The following is a 19,916-nucleotide window of genomic DNA, read 5'->3' on the forward strand; positions in this document are numbered from 1 at the left end:
CTGGGAATCTGGGAAAGTACCATTATTCCAAAATAAATACCTCTACAGAGTAGGGCAGTTGCTTATCAAACTTCTCTTAGGACAAAATTGGATGGGGTCAAGAAATGTGATACCAGAGACTAACTTCCATGCAATACAATGAGAATATCCCCATATTCACATAGCTCTCTCTTATCTCTTTTTAAATTGCTGGGGCTCAAATTCATTTAACATTAAACTCCAAATTATCAGTTAGAAATTCAGCAAAACCAAAACAAACCAGAAAAAAAAAAAAAGTTTCTGTCACTCATTTCAAGCTGAGTTTTTCTGAACAAACAAATCAAAGATATCAGTCTGCCAGGTAACTGTAGAAACATTGACACGTGACTGTATTTAGGAAAAACTGGAGAGAGGTATTTCAATGCATCTGTATTTCAATACATCAATACTCATGTTTAATGTCTTAGCTTTTATATATTTCTGGAAGGATTTCTAAAGGATTTAAAGGCACCTTTACCTCAAGCCTTCTAAACTGCTTTATTATATCAGAGACATAACTTCTAGCATATTTACAATGTAGGGGGATGCCAGGAACTGAGACAGCAGAATCAACGCCCACCGAGGAAAGTTTCCAGTGCAAGTCTTCAGTCATCAATACCAGGCCTTCTCACAGCTGCCTGCTACAGAAAGGGGCTTTACATATGCATAATAACATTTTAAGGCACTTGTTTGTAGAAAAGCTTCCATTGCTCATAACAGGGGCTTGCTGAGGCCATTTGTTCAAAACAAGTGTGGAGATTTACTTTTAATTTTTTTTTTCTCCCTTATTTACCTGCTTTCATTATCTTTCTCATTTGTGCTTTCAACATTCTTCAGCCAATGTGCAGAAGCACCTGCTCAGGCAACTTTGATCGTTTCCCACCTGTGGTAGGAGAGATCTGTGCTGTTCTGACAGCCTTCCTTCCCACAACATGATAGCTCATCAAATAAGTTCCTATAATACCTATATTCCTAATATATATGGTTTAGCACCAAAAGGCCCCAAAATCCAAGTTGAGTAAGATGAATCTCATCTCAAATTAATGTCCTCATGCTAGATATTGACAATAAACGTAATATATTACGTAATATTTACTATATAACTAATATCACATATACACAAAACAACTTTTAATAGATCTTTTAGGGGGTACAAAAATAAAGAGATAAAAATATATCCCACCCCCAATTCAAGCTGACATACTGCTGTTTATTTTTAGCACTATTTTGAATTAATTTTTGTGTGTGTCAAAACTGTATCTTTTCTTTTTTTTAGTGCTAGATGGATTTTTTTTTTTTTTTAATTTTTTTTTAATAAAGGCTTTATGCTTGGAAAGATGGACAAGTAGAAGGAATACACCTTCGGGCTACAGAAGCTAAACAAATTCACCGTCAGATCTTACATGCTGGGATGCACTAAAGACGGACAAAAAGGAGGGTGCCCTGGTTACCCATGAGGCACGGACAGGGCAACTCGGGAGCCCCATAAATCCCCAGCCCACATCGCAATGCTCACCCCTTAGGGTAGTAGGGATGGCTGAAACAGCAGAATGGCTTAATAATAATAATGGTGGTGGTGGTGGTGGTAGTGATGATGATAAAACCACCTCACAGGGGCCGGATCCTGCCCGCGTGCCTGATCGCACCGCCCGGCCCGGCCCGACCCCACTGCCCGGCCGCCAGGACCCACCTTGGGCATCCGGATGTGCTCCATGGTGCCTCCGGGCCTGGCTTTTCACGGCAGCCAGGCAGCCATCCGCACCTGCGGCTCGCTCCCAGTTTCCCCTCCTTTAAAAAAAAAAAAATATATATATATATATATATATGTAAATAGGAATAAAAATTAATATTTTAAAAAAAATCTCTCCGAGCTTTCCTGCGCAGGTAGGAAAAAATATATTTATAATGATTTTTTTTTTAAAAAGGCACTTATTTATTGAAAGCAGCTAACGTGCCTGTGTGTCGGTGCGGGCAGGTCAGCGGCTGGCCCCACCTCCCCGGCAGCAGCCATGCAGCACCGCCGGCGGGGATGCTCGGCGGGGCCGCATCCTGCCCGCCCGCCCGGCCCGGCCCCGGGCACCGCGGGGCACAGCCCGGGGGAGGATCTCCGGCAGTTCGTGGTCTGGTCCGAAACGACGTGGAGAGGTCCTTTCTTTCAGAAAAAGGCTCGGAAACGGGCAAGGGAGCTCTGGCTGAGATGGCCTCCCCCTGTGTTTAGCCGTTCCCTGGCCCGGCGTGCGCAGTATCCCAAAGACAAAAGCCGTGCTTATTGAAACTGAGGCACTGATTCTGTTTATCTCAGGCTCTGCGGGTCTGTCTCAATAATTAGCCATTTTGCTGCATCCTCAGATTGGTGCAGGGGGAGATTTTTTTGTGTCACACAATGTTCAGTCTTCTGCAAGAAATTTCTTGTCCTGTCCTTTCCTTACCTGGCCCATACCTCTTTTTTACCTCTTGAGGCAAAAAGAATTGCTAGAGAGCTGATTTCTCCAGACTGCAGCTCCATACAGTCAAGAATAAATCTCTAACCATCTTGGAATCACTGTCATATTCTGTGCAAAACAAGAAACTCTTCAGTTTATGCCAATGTGGTGGTAATAATTTCAGATACAGCGTAGGCTTTGAGGCTTATTAAATGCCCAAATATTCTATATTCATCAATGTATTACAGCAATTCTTGACAAATAGGCTAGTCCTGTTTGGGCTAACCACACCAAGGAATAGGAACAAATGTGAAGACCTGTCAAACCACATAAAGGCCATGGCAGGAGTGCCCTGCTCCAGAGCAGAAGCTCCGTATGTATCCTTATCTTGCCTGCAGGGAACAGAGCAAGCTTAATCCATTTTGTGAAAGCTAAAATATGTGCTGAAAATAATGGTGCTACCAAAAAATGTGAATGTATTTTACCATAAGGGAAAGGGAACGATGGGTATAGGACTGTGCTGGCTCCAGTCCTGCCACTTTCTTGCTAGATGGTTCAGCATCTGGAATTTTTTTATGCTGGCTCTTTGATTAAAGGAGACAGAAGCTGTGTTGCCAGGAGTAGGAGGTAAATCATGTCTGGGTTCCCTCCTTCCCTGTTTTGGCCCATTCCTGCCCTCTTTTCTCTCATAATTCAGCTGCTGTTATTGTGCAGGAGTGGCTGGGTCAACCATTATCTGAAGACACCATCAACTGGATGAAACTCCTACTGAGAGTTTTCAGCCTTTCCCTTTAACTCTGTTCACTCAGATCTGATATGAGAGTTGAAGATAACAATTTCTGTTTGAAAATTCACTGGATGGCATCCATAAAATTGCATGAATTGCGTAAAGAATCTTGTATTCACAAGGCTCAATTGGTGGCATATTTTGCTCTCTGTTTTAGGCCAGAGCTATCAGAAACAGTTAAGCATTAACCATCCACATAAACTGTTTCCTATGTAGTTATGGTTAATGTAATTCATTGCATATAATATCATCTTTTGGCATTTGCTACTGCCAGTGAGTAATTAAAGTTGGAAGACAGCATGCTCATCTTTCCAGTCCCTGGAGACTTTTTCTTTGGTACATCTTGTGATTCATCGTGGCCAAGTTCGAGTCCTACTGTTGATGCTGCTTTATCTCTGCTTCACATTCATCAATATCTGCAAAACTAAGACGTTGCTCAGAGGAGACTGTTTATGTAGCAATCAGTTGCTCCACATCCTGCCAGGGTTTTTGACCTGTATTGGATTAGTAAAATAATTCATGGGTGAGTACAGCTATAAACAGAACTTGGGTTTAGTTAAACGTTCTGTCTACTGCATTTGTCACAGAAAGCTGCAATAAGCACAAGCTTCTATAAGTTCTCTTGCATTTTTCATTTGCATTTCATGCTCATGGAAGTTGCTGTCTTAACAACCCTGAAAATGAAATATTGTCTCCAGAGAAGCAGCAGGGACAAGAGAATTAAATTGTCGTGCATGAATAGTTTTGATGTAACTGCTGCAACTAACAGGAAAGTTTCCGATTAATGTCCCTTGAAGAAGGCCAGCCATTGAGGATTAGAATGATACCAGGGTATTTATTTTCTGTGCCCATAAGCAGTTAAGATGGGTTTTGGCCTAGTTTGCTAAAACCTGAAAGCATACATTTAACTTACAACATATAAAAATTTCTATTATAATCAGAGCAGTCACCTGAATGCTCAAACATTTACTGTCTGTTAAGACCTGGATTTGAAACATCATGTTAAATCTGAAAGGCTTTGTAGATTTTGTGTGTGTGTGTGTTTTGCTATTATATCTTACTAGCTTACCATAGGTTGCATTTTAATATGATAAAAACTTCAAGAATAAATTTATGTGTTTGTATTAATACTTATTTTTAAGTGTAGTCTACAGGTGATCATATCAGTTTATAGATATATATTAAACACTGCTGTGTACGTGTAGTGGGTTTACGTGGCAAGGTTTTGGTAGCTGGGGAGCCATAGGGGTTGCTTCTGCGAGAAGAATCCAGAAGCTGCCCAATGTTAAATAAGGGCCCCACTGCTAGCCAGAGCCAGGTCAATAAGCCTGGCTTATTGTTTGCACCTCTGTGAGAACATATTTAATACATGGAAAATAAATGGCTGGGAACAGCAGCTGGGAGAGAGTGAGAGGAGTGAGGAACAGCCTTGCAGCCCCCCAGGTGAGTGCAGCAGGAGGGCAGGAGGTGCCCAAGGCAGGCAGCAGCAGTTCCCCTGCGGCCTGTGGAGAGGCCCCTGGTGGAGCAGGCTGTCCCCCTGCAGCCCATGGGTCCCCCATGGGTCCCCCACGCTGCAGCCCGTGGAGGAGCCCCCGGGGGAGCAGGTGGAGGTGGCCTGGAGGAGGCTGCAGCCCATGGAGAGCCCCCGCAGGAGCAGGCCCCGGGCCGCAGCTGCAGCCCATGGAGAGGAGCCCACGCAGGAGCAGGGGGCCTGGGGTGAGCTGCCACCCGTGGGGGACCCGTGCTGGAGCAATTTGCTCCTGGGGGATGGATGGACCCTGTGGTACGGAGCCGTGTGGGAGCAGTTCTTGAAGAGCTGCTGCCTGTGGGCAGCCCCCGCAGGCTCAGTTCAGGAAGGACGGCATCCCATGGGAGGGACCCCACGGGGAGCAGGGGCAGAGAGGGACCGTGAAGGAGTGGGTGGTTGTGCACGGCTGCCCACCCAAGTAAAAACCTCCACAGTAGGGAAAAAAATGACTTGAACATGATAGTATAGCAGCTTTGTTTCTAGGCAGCTACAGCCAATGTGACAGAATCCACCTGCAGTCTGGGTTGTGGGATGAAGACATGGAGGCTGGGATCAGCCTGTATTACTGCGGGATGAAGGCAGACTGTGCTGGTTTGAGTGCGGCGTTGGGTTTGGGGTTAAGGATGGAGCAAATACAACAACAACAACCAAGAATTTTCTAATGGCATGTCACCAAAGAAATACTTCTGGACTCAGAGCAAGAGATGGTTTGTAGGTATCAAAGTTTTCTCGTCCAGTTAATCACACAGGTCTTTGCACATTATTTGTTTAAAACAATGAGCCAGCCAGTCAAACAGAATTACCTCAAAGTCACCTGGCCTTTTTATCAATCTTATCCTTATGGAAATATCCAGAAAGATTCGTAGACTTTTATATTACCAAAGGGGAAACAATAGTGCTTTTTAGCATAAAAAACAATATATTTTTGAAAATTATTTATCTACACCTGTAATACACTAAAGATTCATCTCATGTAGATTGGTAATTCTAGATTAACAATGGCAGCACATCATAATCATATAAATTTTAGGCATGTTTACTCTATTGTTTGATTTTTTTTTTCATCCACCATTTCTGTAGCGCTGCTCTACTGTTTTAACCCCTTCAGAAGATAACAAAATTAAAGTTACTTATTTCTTTTTTTTTTCAGAAATTTTCATGCCACTTTTCAAATGATAAAGTTCAATTCTTCAGGAGCATGTTGGAGAAGACTCTAACATCACAGCCTTTTGAAAGACAAAAGCCAAAAAGGCCTAACTTCATGTGTGTGAGGTGGGGTGCTTTCACTCCCTCAGCAGGCTGGGCAGCGTGCAGATGCTGCAGCATCATAGTTCCTGTTTGCCTGTTACCTACTGCCTATTGCCATCAACGATAGCAGCCAAAGGTACAAATGCACACACACAATTTGCGGGTGTCTGTAGTGCTTATAGCCTGGATAATCAGTACCATGGATTCAGAAACAGTGTGTCTCTTTCTGTGCTTCATAACTTTTGAACTTTTAGAGGGAACATCCCAAGTTTCTTGTGTCCAATGCACTTGGACACACAAACTTCTCTCCCAGTTAATCTAGCAGGAGCTACACATGACCTGGTAAAGGATCCAGCGAGCAGCTCTGACTTTATTGTTTAACTCAGCTAACTGTTACTTGGCTTGCCCTTTCAACATTTCCTTCAAGAATTACTCAAAGTAATCGTTGGATTTGCCTTGTTATAAAACATCGCTGCATTGTTACAAAAACAACATTCTCGCAAGAGAGAATACCAGCAGTCCTCTGGAAACTAGAATGTGTTTGATCATATTTTGCAGATAGCTGAGCAGATATGCACCTGGCCTGAGATGCAGAGAGGAGAAATAAAACAGATAAAATTCTGGAATGCCTCAGGATGGAAGGCCAGTCTCTAGCAGGAGGATTCTGCCAAATGAGAAGGCAGCTGGCAAAGTCCTAACTTTCTGTTAAATGAGAGCATTTCAACAAGATTAGAACAGTTAATCCTGCTACTCTGAAATGCTATGTTTTTCATTAAAAAAAAACATGTCAGGACTACTGGCAGTAAAGTACAGTACTGGGAGGTCAGCGGTGATATACTTGAGTCATACCAGGAAGGTTAGAACAGCTAAAGGAAGGGGCTAGTTATTACAATGGGTGTTATGTGGGGAAAATGGAGAAGAGTGCATCTCAGTATAGCCAGTAGAGAAAAAGACACTTCCACAAGACAATTAAGAGTTCCTAAACTCTTGAAGTAGTGTAATATTGCTTAGAGATTTACCCCATTCTGCAGATCCCCATCCCCATGCATCAATATTTCTACCTACACTGTTTTGTCAGTTCAATGAGAAGTGATTGCTTCCTCTTGCCCTTTACTGCTTCTAAGAAGGACACTGCTGTAATGTATACCTATACAGGGAACTGGAAACCTCTAAGAAAGCAACCCTCTCCCCACACATTAGCTATAAATGGATATATGTGAGCAGGTTTTCTCTCAAGTTGAACATCCAGCCATGTAGAAAAACATTGAAGAAACAAATTTATTTATTTATTTATTTATTTTTAAAAACTTACTTTTCATTAAAATCTAACAGAAGCTGCTCGATGTGCTACTTCCACTTAAACCTGCTGATTTGATCTTGCAAGCAGCTTTGCTACAGAGTCGGGTATCAGCCATGAGTGACAGTGGGTGACTGAATTCTCTTTGAGCAGAAGTGTTAGGAGCCATCCCAACTCCTAGAGAGTCACAGAGGGGTTCTCCAAATTGTAGCATCTCTAATTTTCTGTCAACCTTTACAATACCTCATCCAGAATCTTAGACAGGAAATAGTTCCTAAACTGATATAAAAAAAATATTTAACAAAACTGAATGCATTTTTATAACAAAACTGAATGCATTTTTATCTTCTCAGATCTTTTCCGCTGAAACATTTAGTTACAGGCTCAGCAACAAGTTAGGAGAAAGAAGTAAGACTACTGAGCTCAAAGCAGACCATGACTGTGTTTTTTTCTGAAGCAGTATTGAATGAAGCATAAAATCGTGATAGCACGGCATCTTTCAACATTTTCACAAAGAAAATTTTATTAACTTACGGGACAGTATTAATGGTCTGCCTACAGCATTTTTCCCAACATGAAATGAAAGAAATGAACATGGCATATTTGGGTTTAGGGAAAAAAGAACAGAGGAGAAGGAAAAAAATGGGTAATAAAGTATCCCATGGTGTCTATATAATTAGCTAAAGCTGTGTTTAAAACACTGAAGAGTTGGTTTATCTTGAAACTTCCCAATGACCTGTGATGATCATTATTCAGTGAAGCAAATGCAGCCTTTCAAGTTGTAAGATTTAGGCACAAGTTAATGATGGCAGCAAAATGGTTCCATTGGTCTACAAATTTTACAGAAGCTCTGGAGCTGTATGTAGAAAAACAAACAACAAAAAAAAAACTAATTTGTTCCCCAAAAACACATTAAAAAAAAACTTCACTGAAATGCTACTTTCTATCCTGAATTCATACCATATGGAGGCATATTTTGGGAGTAAATAATTAGTTTCTCTCCATGCTTTAATAGGAAACTATAACATCGGGATATTTGCCTTTTTATTTTTATTTTTTAATAAGGTGCTGAAGCAAAATGCACTTGAAATACAGAACTGAAATTGAAGTGATTCCCAGCATCTTACTAACAAACAGCCATCACAGTAAATGGCCAGAATCACTTTTGGCTGACTTGCGCCTCTTGAAATCCTTCTGAAGAAGGAAGCGATCACCACCACATACTGTAGTGGTAAGGAGATAAGCTGACACTGTGAAAGTGGTTAGTGAAGTCTTGCTTACTTACATTCCGTGAAAAGGAGGTTCAAATTATGTGACCTTCTTTCAGGTACAGGCAAGCAATTTAGTTTTTAAGAAATAGGCTAAGCAAGGGTCATAGAAACCTCAGTGTTCAGCCTGACAGGACGTTATGGTTGAATTCATATGTGCTCTTCCGAAATTTATCCAGTTTATTACTTGAATTCAGTTTGCTTTTTTTTCACCTGATAAGTGTTTTTAAGGTTCCATTGTTGCTTTTTTTTTTTTTTTTTTTTTTTTGTGTGTGTGTGAGAAAAATAAATAAATTTTGGTGTGGGTTCTGAAGGAACTTGTGTTGAACTCCTTCTGGCATTCCCTGGCTGAAAGGCCTGTAGTCCAAGGTCTTGTCTAACTCCTGAAAATTTCCAACCCCGTGTAGTATTAGATTTATGTTCTTGATCACTGTCAATTATTTTCATGGGTTATGCATGGGAGAACAGTGTTTGATGTACTCTGCTCCCAGAGCGGAACGTCCAGGGGTTTGTTCCAAGGCATTTTTGCCAGCTGGTCACAGTCAAGATGCATGAGCTATCATGGTTGAAAGGTTCTCATCCGAGTGGAAAGGATGCAATCTTTGGAAGAAAAATATGTGTGGGATGAGATGTATCATTAACTACAGATAGCTACAGATACGGTTATACATAACTGTCCACTCTGAGGTTAGTGGTTAACTAACTTAACGATTGTAGTCAACACGTAAAGAGTATGACTACATTTGTATTTTTGCTGCGTGCCACATCATGAAGCACTGAACTTTGTGTGCTGCTACTTACCAGCTTGTATCTGTAATGCTAATCTGCATCTATACAAGTCTCAATGAAGACCATTCACATCACCCTGGCTCAATAGCTGGTGGTCATGGTGCCCACGTAGGACAGACATCTCTGTGGCTAGGCTCACCAGCCATCTGCATCATGCACATTATACATCACCAAGCTATGTAAAAGCAATACCAGGATTCTCATCCTTGCTGTTCCCAACACATATCCAGATTTGATCATCATGCAATGACTGCTGCCAGTGCAGCTAGAAGAATCGGGTTGAGGAATTACCCCTGAAAGATCAAAGGTTAAGTCCTGTACTGGGCTTTAGCTGGAGTCCTCTCCTGGCCCTTGGGAATCAGAAAAGATTTTTGCCTCTATAAAACTAGAAATGGAACTGCACCATTGTAGCCCAAGCTGACTAGCAGGGGGCAGAGCTTACAGGTATGTAGGTTCACACCTGAAAGCCTCTGTTGCTAGGTAGTGCCTACCCTTCAGCACCAATGTACTCCTTCCCCAGATTTTAGCTCTGTGGAAGAGGATGAACGTCTGTTTGTACAGCGTCACTCCCACCCAGTCTTGCTTATCGCTGGCCACCCAATTTCCACAATAGCCTGGCCACTGTCTGTGTGATCATCATGGACATCTCCTGCCACCATTTGGTTGGAAGTGGCAGCATCCCCAAGAACAGGCTGACTTTCAGTCACTATCAAAATTCACAGTAGGAAAATCAGCAATATTTACATTTTCCCTCACGTTATCCCCACCGAACTGATAAATCTGTGCTCACTGCTCACTGATCACACTGTGAGATTCATTAATACCATGGCTTCCATGGCTTCCCGAGCCATGGCTGGGCTTGTGAAGATGTCTTCTGAAATTTAATTAATTTTTTTTTAGAGAGAATGAAGCTGGAGGACTATGAAGGATAAGCCAGGCGCTGATAGCCCAATACCAGTCATAGCTGCCTACTGTACCTTGTCTACTGCTGCTTATTAGTCTCAGAAATCCCTTCCCAGGGGCTTCCCACAGCTTACATTTAGGGTTAAGAGCAGGAATTCAGTGTCAGGAATGTAATATCATAGTAAATATTAGTGTAGTCAGCAGAATTATAGAAAAAGAGAAATGGTTTCTGCATCCCGTAGGCATCTTCTTGCTGGGAATGAACTGCCATATGTACAGTAACAGTGAGGGCCACATCCCAAACTGGCTGCTCTCTGGCATGCAGAACTTAAGTTTTTTAGCATTTTATTTGGTGTTTTTCGTGAGGAATGAGTCCATCTCAGGGGTTTCCCGAGAACAGAATGCTCTGGGAAAATGTTGGGATTGTTCGGGGCAGGGAGAGAACAACCCTTGGCAATTTATGTTTCTCCACAGCCAAGGAGTGCTCCACCACAGAGATTTCCTCCCGGCAGTCCCACAGTAACTCTGAAGCAGATTGAGCTCCACTGTCTCTGACTACAGCTGAAAAGAAGAGTGGGGAGGCAGGAGGAGGTGGTAAAACAAATTGCCAGATTGACTAGGTAGAAGTACCTTTGGTGGCCTGGTGCTCAGGGAAAGGAATGCCTGCATTTTTGTGTATATCAAAACTTAAGAAATGTCTGTTTGTAGTGTTATTACAATTGTTACATGGAAAATAAATTTCAGGGAATAATTTCACTAAAATCTCTAGGTGTACAAGCATAGCTTTTATATTGTAATCTCTATGATCTTAGAAAATCTTTAAAAGAAATATTTGAAGTTTTAATCTTACTGTTGCATTTTGTAGGAGGGAAAGTTCAGTTTGCAGAAACATGCAAGAAGATATTGGAATTCAAGATCACCTTTTCTCTCAGATGTTATGGCTTTAGATGTTTTCTTTTCTTGGCCATGTATCTTGGCCACTTTTTTGGACAAGCCCTTTGTTGGTATATTTCAAAAAGGTCTTTGTAGATCAGCTTATTCATTTCTTCCATGTTCTAGTGTATTTTTTAATAATTGTCCTTAATTTTGCATTTGTGGAAAAGCACAGATTGGCATTTGTTTTTCTTCTCAATGTAATACAGCAATGGGTAAAAGAAAGGTGAACTAGAGGTGAGAAACACAGAGACAATAAGAGGTATCCCTAGTATGTGGAGTTTTTATGTGCCAAAAAGCACAGAAATTAACTTTTAGGAAAAAAGCTCCCCAAATCCACATTGGGTGAAGCATTTATCTGAAGGGAAACTTGAAAGATCCCAAAGGTCTCTTTTCAGAATTGAACTCTTTTGTTTAAGTAGTACAAAATCTGTTACATTTGAAAAGATAACGAAGCCCTTCTTTGATTTGCCCAAGACTTAACTGAGTTGATTAAACTGTGCAGAAATATACTTTTTTGGGATGACATGCTGTTTTTGTAAGATTGTCACTTATTAACACCTAAGTGTTGTTCTACTGTGAAGAATAATGTTATTGTGACTGTTTTTACGACCATTTTAATGTGACCATCTAAAGATAAAGTTTGGCAAGTGGTAGAAAATGGTAAGCATTAGCAGATGTCTAAATCAAACTACATACGGTCTTCACTTCTATTGTATAAATCTCTTTCCATATTTAATACTGGCCAATATGTTTTAACAATATGCTTCCTACATAAACACCAGTCAGACAAACACAATCCTCCAGGGCTTATTTAAATAGAAATATGTGAGGTAGATTTAGTAGAGTAGAAATCCAAGGTCTGTGTAATTTAGAGCCCTGTGTAATTTTCCAGTTGTTAGATCACATGTGGTTCTCCGTCGCAACAGAGTGACCTTGGTTAGATTTTGATATGGCAATAACTGTAGGCATAAGATAGAAGAAACTCTCTGCCCCAGCATTTCTATAGAACAAAATATACATATTTTACCATGACTTCCATCAAAAAATCATTTTTCCAGCATTCATTACATTAAAAGTTCATCAATTGATTCTATTTGCCATATGATCCAGTATATTAATATGAGCAAGGAAATTACAAAGTAAATTATAAGGTGAAAAGGAGGATCTTTTTACAACATTGAGAAGTCCATTTGTAGCTGGCAGATTCCACTGTTTTATATTCTTTGTTGATGTGTCTTGAAGGGATTAGGAATGCTGTCTATCATCTGGACGGCTTAGCAGGTACTCAGAAGTTGTGCAGTCAGATTCTTGTTTTCCTAAATTTCTTTTATATTATTAACGAGAAGAAAATTACATGATTAGCTGATTTCTGAGCCAGTAACCCTCTGCACTTAAAAAGTGTGATATCTCCCTCTTCACCAAATGAATACAGGAGTCACATTGCAAAAAGCAATGAGATGTACAGCTATCATGGAAGCAAAGGAGCAAGCACTAGAAGTCTTCAGAAGCAGGTATGCTGAAGTAGCATTGTGCAGCAACAAAATGTTCACATAGACATATGGAAATCATGCTGCCCAAGCCCTGCTCCAAAACCTACTCTTACATGTCACTCGAAAGGTGGAGAAAACACGTCAGGAATATCCAGTTAGTGTACAAAGATAACAAAAGTTTTCACAGTTGCACGTGAAGTAGCTGTTTCATGAGTATGTGACTCGTGATCTGTACAACGTGAAGCATTCCTGGTTCTTAAAAAAGAGAAAAGGTTAAGTAGTGCTAAGAATAGAAAATATGTTTCTGTTATTGTTGCTGGATCATACATTGTACAAGGCAGCTGCAAGTCTTCACTTTGAACAATCCCACACCCTTCTTCACCCTAACTACCCTTTCCCTTTTCATGGAAGATATTATTTCTTGACTAAGAACCTCATTCTGCAGTACTAAACTAACCCAAACTCAAGGGATGTTAAGTGGGATGTTTAAAGCAGTCAGCAATTTCCAGGGAGTGTGCAGCACCTTACAAGTCCTGAATAAAAGGCACTTTTTCTTCTCTTTGAATAAGCTTGCAATTAGTACTTATTTTCTGTGACAGGAAATTTCGGAGTTGCCAGCATCATTTTTATGATATATACGGTCTTTGGCAACTGTACCTTTTTACCAGCAGTTTTACGTAATACGTCTCACAGCAAGTGCTCAGTGGCTGAACTTCACCTTCAGCCTTTGCATGTTATGAATTAGAACAACTGAGCTTCTCTTTGCATCCTTACGACTTTTGGGGCAGGGATGTCAGTAGTGTAAGCACTTTTTCCTTCTGTTTTCACTCTACATCAAAAAGGAAAGAAAATTGAAAAAAATGGAGGTACGGTATTTATTTCCTTCCAGGCTACCTTTCACACTTTAGACCCTGGAAAGCTTCCCAAGTACTCAGTGCAGGCTGCAGGGATCCATCAAGTGCCCCTAAAGCTTGCTCCTGCTCTGACTCACGCTCTGGAGGAACAAAGAGAGGAAGACCACCTACATCAGAAGCCTGCAGTATGAACATCCCATGTACTGTCCCCCTGTCGCTTAAAAGAGGAATGACATCCATTCACCTCTTGTGACATTGCTAGGTCACCCTCCAATGAAAGTACTCTGATAAAAAGCTAGGCAAGACTCGGCATCAAATTCAGCGGGAAGCCTTGCAAGCTGGAGTGACAGTGACAGTCCGAGCCGCTTTTGGATGACCTTCACCACTTCCAAATTTCTCTGAGAGGAGCTGGCTCCCACATTGCACTGCCAGATCCACCCCCACCCTCATCCGTGAGCATCGGTCCCTGCGGACAAGATGACTGACACAGCCTGCAGAGGCTAGCTATTAATGTGCAGTAACACTTCTGGCTTCTATACCGGGCATGGGAAAGTCCACGCCGAATAGACCGATGTGTTGGAAGTGTGCCTAGCAATACAGAAAGCCTTAAATTTCTGTTAGCTTTTTTATTCTATCCTATTTTTTAGCATTCTTGATTTTTTGGCAAATTTCTCTGTACTCTGGTGGTAGATTTTTCCCACAAAACTAAAAAGTTATAAAAAGTGCAATGGGCAGGAGCCATACCTGGTCTGATTTTCAAAGGCAGTCGCTTTTCCTCACTAATATCTCAAGGCAATGACTGTGATTCAATAATGATCTTTTTTCAAAATAAAATAAAAAAAAAGAAGAAGAAGAAGAAGGTGCTAACCTGCTTGTATTTCAAATAATCTGATCTCCTGTGGTAACGATATTTCTGGTGTGTGTTATGAAAGGGTGGAGCTCCGAACGACAATTTGGTTCCCAGAGTTTTTGGCTGCTGAGCCAGGGAAATCAGAACCTCACCTGAACAACGAGCTGCAACGTGAGCACAACCTCTGAGAAATCAGGGAATCTGCACACGGGAGGTGTTATTCATTATTCCAAAGCACGAAAAGCAACACTCTGTATTCACAGAGCAGAAACTTCTTACAGAAATGCGAAGCTAGTTAATCAGCTACTGGGAACTTAAAGGCTTACTTACTGCAGATTTACACCCAGGGAGCTGGCTGCTGTCCAGGTGACACAGGAGAAGAAAACTCTGCTCTAGTGATGTGAGCAAACAGCTGGCATTTGGCAAGGAAATTTTGCCAGACTCTCAGATTCAAATATTTTCTGTTCTGATATAACGCCTCCTTTTCACTGACAGAGAATGGTCAAATGCAAATTTATTCGGTTTTATTTTAGAAGTTATAAGTAGTTTGGTATGGTTGTTAACTTCCAGTTGGAGTCAGTGTCTGCAATTTACCCGTTCATTACACTCCTGAACCTGGGAGAGTTCAGAAGCTATTTTGCAGCCATTTGGCAGGAAGCCACTAGAAGAAAGATGGCCACAAAAACGTCTCCTCGACCACTGAACCTCCTGGAGTCCCATCACTGTGGAATGACAGCAGGAATGCAGAAGCATCACACTAATAGGGCCAAGGTTAGTCATAAAACAAAATGTACAATCTGCAGCAGAACTGTTCTTTGTGCTTTGAGATAACCATGGAAAAATCCCAGTATTATTATTATTATTATTATTATTATTATTACATGTCTATTGATGTCACTCTCCTTCAAAATAGCACATTTTGGGAGAAGTTTCTGTAAAGATTAATAACCTTTTTTAGCATCTTGGCTTACTTCTTAAACACTATTAACTGTCACACAGCTCTGGGGTTATTTGGATGGGTACTCGCCTTGTTTCTGCATTTCAGTCCCATTCACATTCACAGATCCCACTGGCTGAGGCAGATGCCCTCCTGTTTTCATTCTTTACTTTGTTCCCTCCTCTCTCCACCCTCTCACACATTCCCTGAGCGTAGGGTCTCTTTCTTATAATTCATTTCTGAGAGTGCCAGGCCCTGCAGGACAGGTGACTTTCCAGATTCTCCAGGGCCTGAGGTACACCTTTTCCCAAGAGCTACAGTCCCAGGGGGTTCAAGACTTACAATTCAACACATAAATGGTATTAAACAGTTAAAACAGATGAACACTACCTTATAGATTGCAAAATTGATCACCTCATTTCTTCATAGGTGGCGTCAGGACTCTGCAGATACGGCACATATCACTGCAGATTTCCTGCCTCTCCTTCCTCACCACAGCAGAACATTTTTTTTGACTCCAACAGCAATCCTCGGAGCAATCTCTCTCCCTGAACATAGTTACTTTTCTGACCCAAATGGACTGGAAGGCCTTCAGCACTGGGGTTAATAGGTCATGCTCTATATTAGTTCTGACAGTGAACAGAGATGAATCAAATTACACTGCAAAGAATTGCTCTTAGACCAGTACAGCCCAGCAGTCACCTGCAAGGGTGCTAAGTTCTCAAACAGCTTTTAGAGCTGAGCTGCTAATCCACATAGTTATAATGTTGTTACAGCTAGTTTAGTTCAGTTCTGTGTTGTGTGTCTTGCTTCTTGGGGTAGTACTAACACAATCCATTTTTGCTGCACTCCTTCTATTGGGAATTAAATCCAATCCATGTGTGCTCATTCTTATAAAAAGCATACATAAAAAAATAAAAATAAAAATATGAATTGTCTCTAAATCCTTGTGCTCAGGCCTGATGTTTCCCAGGCAATGTTACAAACATAGACAGTGCTTTCCAAAACTACTTTAGCAATTAGAAATACATTCACCCTTTCCAAAAGACAGAGGACTGAAGGGGACCTTCTGGTTCATCATGCTTAGCCCCCAGCCATTGTGAACTACTCTGTTATATGATCTTCACATATTCAGCTAGATCCATTTTAAAACCAGTTCCTTTATTTCCCCCTCTCCACATCACTGTTAGGAAGAATTAGATACTGACTCATCCGTCCCAGCCAAAACGTATCCATGGGCCACTTGTGCCAAAGTGTTCTTTTGCCAATCTAAACAGTTCCTCTCTCTTCCCAAAAATTACCCTTTGAAATATACGCTGCAATCATATATCCCATCAGCCTTCAATTCGCCAGGATAAAATTCTCTTTTGGAAGTGTTCATGCTACAGATTGCAGCGCGGTGTATGTACACCACAAGGCAGCTCTTGATGAGGGCAACCTTCCTGTGACAGCTGGCAGCTCTGTGCAGCCTCTGACTACATTTCTCTTTGCAGTTTCCCTGCATTTAGTATGCTTAGTGTATCATGTATCTTGCATCATCTTTTTAACAGATGCAAAAATCAACTAAAGAATAAAAACTATGATGTAAATGTAGATATATAGCACGAATATGCACCTATTTTTTCATTTGTGTGCAAATAAAGTCCTCTAACCAGTTAAAATGACTAAAACAGCAATTTGATTACTACATGAAAGAAGATCCATATAAAATGTTGCAAATCCATGTGGATACTAGGACAAGCAAACTTAATCTGGAAGATTAGAAAATCAGTGTTGAGAAAGTTACCAACCTGAGCTTTTGTGATCACAGTGCTAGGGAAGCTTTTCCATACCCATATTTAAAGCCAGGATTCAGTGCTTTCTCCCCGACAGAGTGTTTCTTCCTCCTGCATAAGTGGTTACAGTTGTGAGTCGGCTCTTGGGGACACATTCTGCCCCTGAGTTCCACAGAGGTCCCTACAAATGTGAAATCACATCATTAAGGAATGTGCATCTGTTTGTACTACCGTAGATAGGAAATGTTCCCAATTAAGCCTTTCCCTCTGCTATTTGAATCACATTACCTTTAACATTAGTACAGCCCGAGTGGCAGAACAAATCTTGTAACATTACCAGAACCGTGTCCTCCAGCACTGCAGTGCTCACAGCTCTGAACCGAAATGAGCTTCTTCTACTTCCAGTCACAGTTCACATCCAGTAGAATATTTTATGGGCTTATTTGGTTAAAACAAGCACTCCAAGCTCTCCCTAGAGTGTTGGGTCTTGTATTTGTTCCTGAGGCCAGTACAGTCTCAGGAGTTCACGGGAGATATCAGATTTAGGAGTAGGAGAAGATACAGCACCTCTGGTTTCTCAGCAGTCTCTCCTATTGATTAAAGAGTTTAATCAGTTTTGATTAAAGATTTCCCACAGCATAAAGAGTGACACTGGTTTCCCTCAACCTGAAGAACAGCAGTTACACACACAAGGGTATTTAAAGGGGGAAAAATTACAAGTATGGATGCCATGAGAAAAATAGTCTTCCACCATTTGCTGCTCAGTTAAGCTCACCACATTATATATATCAAAAGAAGAAAAGAGTAATAGTGTATGAATCATATTTCTTTCAGAAAATGAATAGCAGTGTAAAGAAAGGTGGTGCACACAAATCCATCATGTGAACAATATCCTAGATTTATTACCAGGTTCCCTCTGATGGGCTCAAAGAATTTTGCAGGATGATCAATGATCGTGTCACCTCTTGCTGATGAATAGCAACCACAGGAATGGAACAATTCAACCACTTTGCAGGTGCATGCTATTACAGTAACCAGCTGAAGAAGTGAACAAGAAGGTAAAATGCAAAATCCAGTGGCAGTTATAGGAGGTCACTTTTTTTTTTTTTTTTTTTGAGGAAAAAATACAAAGAGAAATTATGTGCAGTATCCAAAACATGTTGCATTCTTCCTTCCCACTTAAAAATTTAGCTTTGTCTCATCAGAAAGTAGCTGCAAACGTGCTGTTCTTTTCAAGAGCTTCAGCGCATGTATATGTATAATGTATACTTGCATATAACATATACACACAGACACAGATGAACAAAGACATACACAAATACTGCGTGGCACAATTTGTGGCATCTCTGTAGTCAATTACAAGCCCCGATTGTAAACATTCACTTCCCTGGGGAATATTTCAGTAATTAATGAATGCTGTTGTTGTGCAGAGATGGAGCAGAGTGTGCTAACATGATGGTTTCCCCAGTGGTATAACTGGGACTGGATGATTCAGACAACTTCCTTCCCACCACCACGCTAGGCAGAGCTGAACTTAAAAATGTGTCAGTATATATTTATACTCTCTCTTTTCCAAGGGCAGAAGGGCTGTTTAAGTCTTCCACATCTGGCTGCTCTCTCCCACCCTTTTCCTGTGGGAAGTTCTTCTCTCACATCTTCGGCCACAGAGAAGGGGAAGACTAGCTGTGTGGGGGGACTACACAGCAACCCAAAGGTCAGCGGAATCTTCCTGGGAAAGCTGATTAGAAGTAGCGCTTTACTCTGAAAAATGATTTTGTAAAAATTTCAGTCAGTTCTCTGAGTGATAGAGACATGCTGGATCACAGGAGCTAACTTAGGAAAGCTGGAGGGCCTTTCTGGTAGGTAGGAGCTGGAGGATGCAGTGTGAAACTGTGCAGAACTGCAACTAATACATTTGCTAAAAGTCGATGTAGGAGACTATTAATTAATGAAGAGCACTGCCAGTGATGTAGAATTGCCTTTGGCATTGAAACGAACGAGCTGACTGAAATGTGTGGAGCAGCTCACACTTCTCACAATGTGACCACACCGCACAGTTGGCACTTAGTGCCAAAGAGACTGACCAGACTTTCAAAGATCGACTTTGTATGTCAGGAAAAAACTAACAGCAGTGACACAAAGCTCAACGTGAATAGTTACCAGAACCCAGAATCAAAAACTTGTCTGTTAAAAGATAACCCAAGTCTCTTTACATAAAGGTTCATTCTCAAGTGTGAACTCTTTGTTCAGACATCCCGGAAGCTCAATGAGACATCATCTGTATCTGGTTATCTGAGCTTTCTTTGCAAATCAAAGGCAGGATACTTTCTCCCACCCTACACTGAAAGTTTGGACTCCTCAAGACAGTTTAGTGTCTGAGGCCATTAAGTCATACTGCTCATATTGATGATGCTGGGATAAAAAGAAAGGAAGTTCAGAAACTACGCTAAACTTGCAGAATTGGTACTGACAATGACATCCTATAGCATCACTTCTGCAGTGCCCCATTTAAAAAGGAGTTCCAGTTTCAGCTTTAGCGTTTCACTTCTGCTGGAGCATGTTATATTGTTCTCTTTTTGCTGGTCTCCTACCAGACAGACCTCCAGCAGCAGATGATCTTCTTGTGCAGAACTCCATTGACTAATCCATACAATGCATACATGCATCAGTAATGCATGTGGTTTCTGAACTCAAGAAGCCCCTCTACACAGACTGCAGAACTTGCACCTATTTAATGTCATAGAAAGACTCAAAAAACAAAATCACAACCTTCCTAATTGAAGGGATTACCTGCTCCACTTCTTAAAGGACAA

The 19,916-nt window shown here is 41.2% G+C and overlaps 1 protein-coding gene across 3 annotated transcripts in view; it reads right to left on the reverse strand.

Annotated features, from left to right (window-relative positions):
• Positions 1 to 2,079, reverse strand: part of MTMR7 (myotubularin related protein 7) — a 48,590-nt gene extending 46,511 nt beyond the window's left edge. The window contains exons 1-2 of one of the 3 annotated variants that reach the window (XM_035326121.1): positions 1,974 to 2,079; positions 1,709 to 1,806 (exon numbers count right to left, since the gene is read on the reverse strand). In XM_035326121.1, the coding sequence (XP_035182012.1) occupies positions 1,709 to 1,732 (24 nt within the window). In that variant the 5' untranslated portion in view covers positions 1,733 to 1,806; positions 1,974 to 2,079. Of the gene's footprint in view, positions 1 to 1,708; positions 1,811 to 1,973 lie in introns of all 3 variants that reach the window. The other 2 variants (XM_035326122.1, XM_035326119.1) reach the window with 2 other exon arrangements.
• Between the last annotated feature and the right edge of the window lie 17,837 nt (positions 2,080 to 19,916).

The sequence above is a fragment of the Oxyura jamaicensis genome, chromosome 4, assembly GCF_011077185.1.
Source record: "Oxyura jamaicensis isolate SHBP4307 breed ruddy duck chromosome 4, BPBGC_Ojam_1.0, whole genome shotgun sequence".
In the NCBI taxonomy this organism is placed as follows: domain Eukaryota; kingdom Metazoa; phylum Chordata; class Aves; order Anseriformes; family Anatidae; genus Oxyura; species Oxyura jamaicensis.